Below are 12256 nucleotides of genomic sequence, written 5' to 3'. Positions count from 1 at the left end.
GTTGCCTATAAATATTCCCACCACCCTCATTGCACCACATTTCACTTTCCCTTCCAATTGCTATTTGATTCCTGTTGGTTGCAGAAAATCAGGAGATTTGGTGTCAATATTTGGTCTCGATGCAGAAAATAAATACTGCATACGCTTGGGTTTTTTAGTTACAGGTATGTTTTAAGTTGTGACACCTCTTCTTGCTAAAGATTATTTTTTTGGTTTATGGTGTATAATGGACACTACCATTAGGGGTATGTTCATAGTTTAAATAACTTGTGATTTTGTGAAGTACCAATTACTTTGATCAAAACTGCTATAACCAAGCCATAATATATGGTGCTGAGATGAGCATTGGCATATGGGGTGCAGATTCGTCTATCTGATTTCAGTGCTTCTATTCCCTATGATTGTTCTCATATAGTCATATTATATCCTTATAATTCCTACAGTGCTTATGTTGTTTTGATCTCTTTCTCTTCATTTCTGACTTTCTTAATATTTTTGGTAGCAGAGTTTTTCTCTTAATTTCTACTAAGGAGGATATAACTTACAGGGGTGCAGATTGTCCATGCTTGCATTGTAAGTTTGCTGAAAGATCGTCAATGGTCCTATCCACCGTGCCGATGTTATACTGAACTGGAATGTGGTCATGATGTTTTTAGATGTAATCGGTGCTTTCGAACAATTGCAAAATTTATGCATAGGTGTGTACTTGCCACTGCATTCCCTGGTCTCTTTTTTGGTCTTTTAATAGTGTTAATTCTCTAAATGGACCTGATAGTACTTACATTAGTCACGAGTCATCTTAATTCATATTATTGTATGTTGTTATTAATAGGTATTCCTTCAAAATTGAAGTGGATGATGGGCTTGATAGTACTGTGTTTGTTCTCAATCATCGTGAGGCAATGGAGCTTATCAATATACCATGTGAAGAACTAATGAATTCACAAGAGGTTAATTAAATTTGAAGTTATGACTTTATATGAAAGAGATTTTCCATTATGTTATATCTGTTAGTTTATAAATTGAAGTTGCTATTATGTTTTGTTTAAAGCTAAATCCTTTGTGAGGTTTCCTCCTCAACTTACCTTTTGGTGTCTTTATCCTGCATGGAGAATCAATCCCTACTCTGCCCTCATTTTTATTTTCTAGCACTGATCCCTGCATGTCCTTCTTGGTTAGTGGTATAGCTCTTTTGATATTCATATGATTGTGGTAATTGATTTTTGAAATTCTGCACAATTTTTTTCATTTTTCATGTCTTTTTTTACAGAATCCATTGACATTAATCTTATCATTTTTCATGTTTTTTTTTTTCATTTTTCATGACTTTTAAGAAATTAGTAGGCAAGGAGCTATTATTCAACATTGGAGATATTTATTTCTGTGCTTCTTGGTAATATTTACATGATATGCCTAAAGTTCCTTTTACAATTGTCATTGACATAATGAGCTGGTAGTTATATGTTTATTGCATTTGTGCTATTTGAACTACTGTGGAAATGCTTATGCATTTCTCAGAATTTGTTGTAACTAACAGATCAAATTGTGCAGGAAATTATAACTGGTTCAGGTCATACAATTATTGTGGATTGGTGGGCTCTAGGTAATCCTAAATTCCTATAAAAGAAAATAAATGCGATTAAGAATCTATGTCAGTTTCTGATTTGAATGCATATTGTTATTTAGGCTTATTGTGGATATTGATGCTTCCATGGATAAATAATTAGTTTTTATGTAAATATTATTCTCAGCGCTTTTCCTTTGTTTCCCTTTTGCACCCTGAGGCTATCTATTCATACCCAATTTAATGATTTGGAGAGTTGAAATTGAAACACTTAACAAAAGCCAACGCTTAAGATATCATTGTTTGACTTCAATGCTCTCTTTTAGGTATTCTTCTGCATGAAATGCTTTATGGGTATACACCATTCAGGGGAAAGACGAGACAGAAAACATTTGCCAATATTCTTCACAAAGATCTTAAATTTCCCAAAAGCAAACAGGTGAAATTGTTCTCCTATGTAACTTTTCATACATTTGTAATTTATAGCTAGGTTGCTTTGGTATTTAGTTTTCAGTTGTGGACTGAGTAAGGAAATGCTGGCTTAGGAAAATATTCTTCATACTAATTTGATGAAAGAGATTTATGAAGAGTCATATGCAATTGGCTATGTTTGGGCCACTACTCAATAATATAACTCCTTGAAATATACTTATTTAGATGTTGTCATTGTATCTGTAAGTTGTGTTCATTTTTTTTAATGTTTCTGTAAGGTATGAAGAAGACTTATTTGGGGGTAGAAAGGAAAAGGGATAAAAATAAAAACACAATTCCTTCAAGAATCTGAAGATTCTGACGATGAAGATGATATGGACTTTGGTAAACAAATATCTCTCTCTACAACTTCACACATAATGGGGAAGGGGGTTTATTTTTAAAACTAAACTTTCATATTCCATTTTTTTTTCTTTTGTATGTAGAAGAAAAGAACTTCTACCCATGAAAAGCAACCTGAAAAATACAATCAAAGATAGAGGAGATGGAGAAAGCCAACATAGGGCCAAAGTCATGGACTATGCAGGGTGAGGTAATATAATGATCCATTATTCTTTTTACCTCACTTTTTTGGTTTGCATCCATTTGTAGACCCTTTTTTAAATCTGTTATTAGATTATTGATTGTCGGTTTTATAATAGGTAACTGCTGCAAAGAAACTAAAGAATAGTACATTGGAAGTTGATCTTTACTTTGAGCACAATGTGAGACCTGCTACTGTAATCACTGAGGTTAAAACTTCAATTGAGGATATGATCAAGAAAATGATTCTTGAGGTAAATTAAGATGCTGAAGTGACATGCTTGGATTCTGCTATAATGCATTGCACAATGTTATTTTGGTAGAAGTTGGATTTATATTCTATAAAATTGTATTACTGGTAAAAGTTCTTGAAATTGAACTGGGTAGGGAACAAGAATTATAGCCACAAGGTTTTATGAGAGAACCAGCTTTCTCCCTAGAGTTCCCCATATTGCAATTTGGATTGGATGCCTTAAATTATTCCCTTTTTAAACTCTACTAATTTCCTAACAAACTGACCAACTCATTTATACATTAGGTTAGTTAGTTATTTTTACTTTAGCTATTCATGTGACAAAATTCTGCAATTGAGCTTTCTTGCATTTACTAAAATTGTTTGATGTCTGAATGATACAATTAGTTTTCAATTTGTACAAAGATATACATGGTCATTGCAAAAGCATGTAACTTACTATTTATTTAAGTTATGTTGCCACTAAAATAAATAGTTTGGGGCTACTGTGGGCTCAATTTGGAATTGTAGGAACAATGCAATATTTTGGGTAAAAGAAGCATATGTTGATCAGGTGGTGGATGTAATTCAATACAGAACTTGGCTTTGGATAAAGGCAAGGGAGAGATGCTTTTTTTGTTGCTATCTTCGAATAGATTGAGTATCCATTGGTTTGCCTAAATATGTTGTGAGATAGTGGAACTGGGAAGCAAATACATGGATTAAATAGAGGTTGCTGCAGATTCTGTGATCATCTGGAATAGGGGATTTAATTGGTTATCTCCTATTTCTGTTGCTGATAGTGGATGGTTGCTTTGTGATATAACAGCATGGATATTTCAACATGAATAGTGGGCTATTATTTCTTTTTTCCAATTGGGTGAGGCGCCAATATCTTTTCTGTTTCTTTCTTAGCCTTACGTTCTGATTATTGTTTCTTTTTCAAGTGTTATATTGCTTGCTTTATTTGCAAGCATTTGCTTGATAACATACTTGTATGATGGGTTTGGGGCACCCTTATGCTCCCTTATGTTCAATTTGCTTATAAAAAACTAAAATAAATAGTTTGTCCTCTGATGATAGAAGTATATTAGTCTCATTATTTAATCTGATTGTCGCAGTGTACCCACCACATGTACCTTGGCTGATTAGAGCATCACAAATTTGAATTAAAAAGATATTATGCTACTTTTTTATAAAAATGTTGGGTTTCTTTCTTTGATATTTTCTCCATTTCATGGATTTTGTGTTCCTCTTCTTTTTATACATCTCATTTTATTAACAAGGTTTTATTTTATAAGAAGAAAAACGCTGGAAATTTTGCATTGCTTTTATAATAAAGAGAGGTTATGCATTGCATTATCTTTATAGTAAGATTTAAGATACTGAAGTTATTCCAATAAAAAGATAATGAAGTTCAAACATTTAATCATTTTTACCAAGGGCTTTGTGTGCAAACACAAGGTTTTGATGTCATTGATATCCTTTTATGCTAATGAGGTAAATTTGGTTATGTCATTGTTATGCTACAAGTCTCTTGGAAATTTGTTTATGTCTTTGGTTTATAAATTTGGCTCCTCTAAAGTGTGTGAACTCTCAATGATTATTCCTCAAGAGTATGAATCACGTCCCTACACCACATTAATTATCAAAAGATTGAGTCTTATGATGTTAAAAAGTCTTTCCTTCCTTTTATGCGTGTTAATGAGTCTCTCCGTGCATTACATTAATCACCTTCAATGTTCAAGATTGATTTTAAACGATAAAAATATTAAGAAGATATTATACAGTGTGATGTGGGATGCATGATTGTGCCAAACAACACACACATTAAAAGGATTGCCATTTACATGCAAGATTGTACCAAACAACACACACAGCGTGAACCACAGTTGATGTTGAAAAGCTATCCAATTAATGTCCACACTGAAGATAATATGTAAAAACATCAATAGAAAATAATAACGATCGATCAGTAAATACATCATTGTATTATTCCATATATATTAATGTTCATCTATACTGAATAATAATGATTAGTAGTTAATTCGAATTAAAATTTCCCGTGCATCGCACGGGTCAACGGGCTAAATACTAGTTCTTAAAATAGAAGAGTTATGCAATCCAAATAGAGTTAAGCTAGCATATTAAGGTCACATCTGAGAAATCTGTGTAACAGCATCCAAGCAATATCATTGTTGTCCTTTACTATGTGAATCAGGAGAGCACATGTAAGCTGAAATCATGCTTACGTTAGGATTGGCATAAGGAATGATCAAGCATATTTTGAATCCTAACATATTTAACAACACAAAGTGACAGATTCTACTGCTTCTAAAACTCTCCCCTCCTTGTGGGAAACCTTACAGAAATTGTAAGCCTCAAAGGAGAGGAATTCAGGGGTCAAGGAGAGGAATTCAGGGGTCTGTAAGAACCTCAAAATAGAAGCACAAGGGATCCCTATTGTTCAACATTTTTGTCTGTTGGATATGTTGAGCATGCAGCCTATGACTGAGTATCCAGATTTGTTTTTTAAGAGTGCCGAGGCCCAAAATATACGTGGGCAGAGGCCCAGGACACAAACAACATAACACAATGGTGAAGAGTGAAGATTGACCAAAAAAAAATAAAAATGGTGAAGAGTGAAGATGACCTAGTTAAATTAGCGGCTACAAAGGGCATTTGCTGAAATCCCAACCCGATGAAACTCCTCCGTGCCACCCTCAAATCTTTTCGCCACATGGTCCGAATGAACGTAATGATCCGTGGCTTCGCCACAGAATCGGTGATGAGTTGCAAGGAGAAGAAGGTGGGAGAAACGTTTGGGTTATTGAGGATGGAGCCATATTTGGTTTCGTTCAAAGGCGTTATTAAGGAATTGTGTGAGAAAGAGAGGATGGAAGAGGCTAAGGAGGTGGTTAGGGAGATGAATCGGAAGGGTTTGGCCCCTGATTGTGAAACTTACAACGCCTTGATCTGTGGCATGTGTAAGGTTAGGAATATGCTTTGTGCTGTTGAGCTTTATGATCAGATGCGTGTGAGGGGGTTGAGTCCCAACGAGAGGACTTACATGTCTCTGATTGATTTGTTATGCACATGGTGGCTGGATAAGGCTTATAAGGTTTTCAATGAAATGATTGCTTCTGGGTTTTTGCCCTCGGTTGCTACATACAACAAGTTCATTACTGCATATCTCTCTTCCGAGAGGGTTGAGCAGGCTTTGGGGATTTTTAGTGCCATGGCTGAGAGGGGTTTGTCCCCTGATCTTGTTAGTTATAACGCTGTAATTTCTAAGTTTTGCCAAGACGGTGAGCTGGAGAAGGCACTTGAAATCAAGGCGGAGACAGTTGAGAAGGGCATCTTGCCTGATGATGTCACTTACTCGGCCCTTATACAGGCCCTGTGCCTGCAGGGAAGCCTGCCAGAAGCTTTTGACCTCTTCCTAGAAATGCTGCGAGGGGATGTGTCACCCAGTAATTCTACTTATACTAGATTGATGTATGCTTATTGTCTTGTAGGTGAATTCAGTATGGCTTTTCATTTGCATGATGAAATGAGACACAGGGGTTTTTTGCCTGATTTTGTTATTCAGTTTTCACCATCTCTTGTTACATTCAACGCCCTTATTCATGGGCTTTGCTCTTTGGAGAGGGTTGACGAGGCTCTGGGTATTTTGAGAGGCATGCCTGAAATGGGTTTGTCCCCTGATGCTGTTAGTTATAACACTGTTTTATTCGGCTTTTGCCAAATCAGGGAGTTGAAGAAGGCGTATGAATTGAAAGTCGAGATGGATGAAAAGATTATCTGGCTGGATGAATACACATATGAATCACTTATGGAAGGCCTGTCAGATGAGGTTACTTATTCTAGTTTGTTGAATGATTATTTTGCTCAAGGTAACATGCAAAAGGTTTTTAAATTGGAACGAGAAATGACACGTAATGGTTATTTGCCAGATAGTGTTACCTTAGGTGTGTTTATTAATGGACTTAATAAGAAAGCTACGACAAGCATTGCTAAGGGGATTCTTTTGCGGATGATTTCTTCTCAGTGTTTGACTATGCCATCTTATATAATATATGATACTCTGATAGAGAACTGCAGTTATGTTGAATTTAAGAGTGCGGTAGGGCTTGTCAAAGATTTCAGCACCAGGGGTTTAGTGAATGAAGCAGCGATAGCTCATGAAAGAATGCATAACATGAGTGTTAAGCCAGATGGAGCAGTCTATAATTTATTAATATTTGATCACTGTAGAAGAGGCAATGTTAATAAGGCGTATGAAATGTACAAGGAGATGGTGCATTATGGTTTTTTTCCTCATATGTTTTCTGTACTTTCTCTGATTCATGCTCTATATTACGATAGAAAGAACAGTGAGATGGGTTGGGTAATTCGAAACACATTGAGGAGCTGTAATCTCAATGATTCTGAACTACATCAAGTACTTAATGAAATTGAAGTCAAGAAGTGTAAGATTGATGCTCTTTTGAATGCGCTAGCTAAAATAGCCGTGGATGGCATGTTGCTTGATCGTGGAAAGTGTTCATATGCTTCTGACCGCTTCACTCCTGCCACCATTATCGTCTTCTCGATTTTCATCTTAAAAGGTAAATCTCGCTTCTTCTTTTCATGCTTGAGTCTTTTGGTGATGGGATTTTGGCTCAGGTTTCTGTCGTTATTGATTGGAGATTCGGGAATTTGATTGTGTTATGGGATTTCTCTTTATTACCCAATGGTCGGAACTTCTTCTTTTTTTCCTGAAACTTTTTTCTGACTGTAGAACCAGTTTGGTATGCTGATATCATTTGTTTTCTGTTAGTAACTTACAGTCCTGCTTCAGTTTGATTTTTTAAAACACATCTACGAATTAAAATATTTTGCTTCTTTTTTACTTTTAGCTGGCATAATGCTTATGTCTTGTTTCATTGTCATTGAAAACAGGTCTCCAAGATGTCTTCTCGTTCTTCTAATTGACCATTTAACAGCAGATTTAGATTCTATGTATGTGGTGGCTTTAGACAGACAATTATTGACTCTGTATGTTTAAGACCTATTTTTATTCGTTTGTAAGACCTATTGTTATTGCTACAGCTTTGGACCTGTTTGTTTGTATGTTGAAGCTTAGTTTGTATATTGAAGCTTAGTTTTAGTGGTGTTTGTTTCCAATTAGATGCAGGTTTATGGTTTATTCTTGGAAATGCAATGATATGCAAGTTATGTTATTGGGAATGGAATGCAATGATATGTAGAAAGACCTTTTTGCTGCTCGCCTTACCTATTGGCTTCTCTAAGAGGGCATTTTTCTTTTAAATATGCTTTTGTTTTTTTAATAACAAATGTTAGTTGTTAGTAAATTAGTACAAATTATATGTAGAAAGACCTTTTTGCTGCTCGCCTTACCTTGGCTTCTCTAAGAGGGCATTTTTCTTTTAAATATGCTTTGTTTTTTTAATAATCAAATATTAGTTGTTAGTAAATTAGTACAAATTATCCCTCATCAGGGTTCAAAGGTTCGAACCTTGGCCCTTCACCTTCTTTACCCTTAGCTCAACCATGTGAGCTACTCATCCCACTAGCTTGGGCCACAAAATTAGAATGTAGGTCAGACTGGGCCACACATAGCTTGATCTGACCTATTTCCACCTCTTATGGTATATCACTGTCTAGATCTATCTAGCTATCTTACCATGATCCGATTCTTTACCCAGTTCATAAACTTCTTATAATGTGATTTAATGATTTTTTTAAGGTCAATGTTTCATAAGCTGGAAAAGCATATAAGTGCAGAGTTATGTTACATATACACCTCAATCCCTTTTTTACTTTAATTTTTTATATATTTTTCTCTTCTTTCTCAATCAAATCACCTATCACATTTTTTCTCTCATTTCTTTCTATCTCTCTTTTCTTCCATCTCTCCACACCTAAAAAATGAGGTGTGAAGATATAATTATTCTATTAGTGCATGTTTGATAATAAGGTGTTCACAACTCCTAGGCACGTTATACCAAAAGTTTCAACTGGTTGCTTCCTCTAGATGTGTGTATAGAACCATTGGAACGTGGTTCTAAACGACCACTAAATAGTTCAACCTCATTTTGGTATCTAAGTTTAAAAGAGCTTATTTGAGCCTATTTCTCAGTATAAATGTTTGTGTAAATGTTTGGTAAAGTTTATGACCTATATATAAGTTGTTGTGGGTTTATGTTCACAAGATGTTTAGAATAGTTATGGATAGTATGCTTCTTTCATATAACTTATTTTCACTTATTTCAATTAAGTTTGTCAAATTAGTTTATAAAAGATGTTTATTGTTATAAGTGCTCAATTAAGCCATTTTTTCAAACACAATCTAAATATAGATCGACTCTTGAAACCTACTATTAAAAATTTGCTTCAGTCAATGAAAGTTAATATTAATTTTTAAAAAATATTAGATTAAATACTAAATGTTATATTCTTAAGGATCAACATGAAAATTTACTAGTGAAAAAAATCATAAACATAAGACTTAATTCCACTTTGGGTCTCTGATGTATCAAAAATGTGCGATCGGGGCCCCCGTGTTTAAAAGGCGCGGTCAGGCACCCCAACGTTACAGAAACGTTAAATCAAGGCCCTTTCGTCCACTGTCGTTTGTTTGACCAAACAGAGCCCGTTCATTAAATGACGTAGCTTTTTCTTTTTGTTTTAACTTATTTTTTTATGAAAAACACTGCCCCCAAATGAGAAACACGGTTCCCCCCTAATCTTACCGTAATTTCATCCTAATTTAGCAACACAAGAGATTGAGAGAGGAAATAAAGTGTGCGGCCTCAACCCTTCAAGTTCTGGGTTTCTTCGAGCTTTGAATCGAACGGTGGGAGACAAAGATGGTGTGCGTGACATGGAGAGGGAGAGGTTGTGGACGGCGAGGATCTTCTGTCGCAGGGAATCCAAGGCAAATGCTCCTTGCAGCGCCTGCTGTGTTGAGGTTTTTGAAAGAGCACATTGGGACTGATGTTGTTAATTTCTACATTGAGAAATTGACTGATGTTCCTAGATCTTTAGAAGACCTGGTAATTGATGATGATGTGATGTATGATGAGGTTGAGATAGTCTCTGCATCTGTTGCTCAACCTAGTCAAACTCTGAGTGTTCCTTCAACTGTGAGTAATCATGAACCTCAAACTGAACCTGAACCTCAAATCATTTCTCCTGAGCCTTTAAGTGAAGCCATTTCTCCTGAACCTTTGAGTAAAGTCATTTCTTCTGAACCTGTGACCGAAACCATATGTCTTGAACCTGTGAAAGTTCCTATTGTTATTGATGAACCTGAACCTGAACCTGTACCTGTAAGAGGGGATGTGGATGTTGATAGTGAAAATGAATCAAGTGAACATGAAAATTACCCTGGTAATTCAGATGATGAGGATGACAGTGATGTTAGTCTTGATGATAGTGATTATGAAGAAGGCTGTGATTGGAGCCAAGTTCTTCCAGTAAATTACCAAGCTCCTCTTGTTGTTTGCCCAAGCACCATTGATGCTTATTTTGACGATTACGAAGATGATAATGGGAGTTCTGAAGACCTAGACAATCCATATGACAGTGATGAGGACTGTGAGAAGCTAAAGAGGAGGAAATTTCCAAAATTCAAGGTGGGAGATGAAGGTTCTGTGATCCAATTTGAGGTGGGCCAGGTATTCACTGATCCTAATCTTTTTAGAAATGTTGTGTGAGACTATGTCCTGCAGAATAAGAAGGATATTGTGTTTCTAAAAAATGAGAGAAAAAGGATTGTAATCAAATGTCAGAAAGAGTGTCCGTTTTATTTCACGGCTTCCAAGTATGAACAGAATAACTATTTTCAAATTGTGACATTTAAGGATGAGCACACATGCTACTTGAGTAATAGAAACAAACAAGCAAGACCATCCTTTATTGCTAAGAAATATGTTCCCCTTCTAAGGTGAAATTTCAGATCTCCTAGGACAAATGTCCTAGCCGATGCTGGGACAATCGCCTTAACAACAGTCATACAACAAGAACACAATAAAAATAAAAACCACAATAAAACAAGAACATAATAACACCGCAGTTGGTAACCCAGTTCGGTGACAACTTCACCTACATTTGGAGGGTTTTCACCCAAAGAAAGATATCCACTATTATAGAGAATCAAGTAAAACACAAGGACTTAAGCAGAACAATCCCAGTTCCCCGCCTTTGCTACCCACCTCTACCAGTGTCTATTACCTAGGTCCTCCCTAAGTATGAGAGCCCCCCTCTCACTTTCTCTCAATCACAGTCCCAGTGATTGGTGTGGTTAAACAAAGTAGAGTTCACAACTCACTAACATAGATCCTAACCTTGCACTCACAAACTAGTAAGTCAAAGTAAGATCACAAAGAACACATAACAACCTTTGCCTTATAGTATCAGTATGCAAAAGGTAGTTCACAACTAAACAAGGACTCAAAGAACAAAGCACAACTCACAATCCTAAAACACAAGATACTACGCTCAGTTCAGTCACCTTCAACGTTTCGGGTCTTTGTCCTTTTATAATCTTCAGCAGCGGCTAGGGTTTGCATGGGCTGAAGTACATGAGTCCAACAAACAAAACAGAACGCAATCTTGAAGATCTTCAGTTGCGTTACAAAATCTTCCTCATTAAAACAATAGAGAAAAATCCTCACGCAGGGATTTTACTCAACAAATAAACCAGCCCCCATAATTGCGATTACCACACAACAACTTAGTCAACAAGTAATCACAAAAAGATCCCAATAAGATCTTTCAGGGCACACAATCGCACTTCCCACAGTAGGCAACGTTCTTGCACTACACAATGCAGATGTCACAACATTTGCTTCGACAATCAGCAGTTTTTGACAAAATGCATGACAACACAAGGAACTACATAAGACATACCCCTCACATGAAATTAAAAGCATTGGGTGAGGAAGCTATAAATAAGTGGGGTGTGAGATTGAACAGGCTTCAATTATCTAGAGCTAGAGTCAAGGCTTTGAAGATGATTGAAGGGGCAACCTCAGAGCAATACAAGTATCTCAGAAGTTTTGGTGAAGAACTGAGAAGAAGCAATCCAGGAAGCACAGTGGTTATCAAAGCCATGGCAGGGGATAGTGTAGCTGTATTTGAGAGGATATATGTGTGTCTAGCTACATGCAAAAGAGCTTTTTCCTCCACATGTAGAACTCTAATTGGTTTAGATGGGTGTTTTCTCAAAGGTGTTTATGGTGGGAAACTCTTAACTACAGTTGGAAAGGATGGCAACAATCAGATGTATTCTATAGCTTATGCAGTTGTGGAGGCAGAGACAAAAGACTCTTGGGACTGGTTCCTGGACTTGTTTCTGTTTGACTTAAACAATATTCAGAGAAAGAGATGGTGCTTCATCTCTGATCAACAGAAGGCGCTTGTTTTGCATTTTGTTA

General features: G+C 36.1%; 1 protein-coding gene across 1 annotated transcript; it reads left to right on the top strand.

Annotated features, from left to right (window-relative positions):
• The first annotated feature begins 5514 nt into the window (after positions 1 to 5514).
• LOC130723271 (pentatricopeptide repeat-containing protein At5g39710-like) lies at positions 5515 to 7979 on the top strand. Its single transcript, XM_057574255.1, has 2 exons — positions 5515 to 7420; positions 7755 to 7979. The coding sequence occupies exons 1-2, from the start codon at positions 5551 to 5553 to the stop codon at positions 7781 to 7783; spliced, it is 1899 nt and encodes a 632-aa protein (XP_057430238.1). The 5' UTR covers positions 5515 to 5550; the 3' UTR covers positions 7784 to 7979.
• The last annotated feature ends 4277 nt before the right edge of the window (positions 7980 to 12256 follow it).

The sequence above is a fragment of the Lotus japonicus genome, chromosome 6 (assembly GCF_012489685.1).
Source record: "Lotus japonicus ecotype B-129 chromosome 6, LjGifu_v1.2".
NCBI lineage: Eukaryota > Viridiplantae > Streptophyta > Magnoliopsida > Fabales > Fabaceae > Lotus > Lotus japonicus.
The sequence above is the reverse complement of the archived record's forward strand: the minus strand, read 5'-3'. Positions and strand labels throughout refer to the sequence as shown.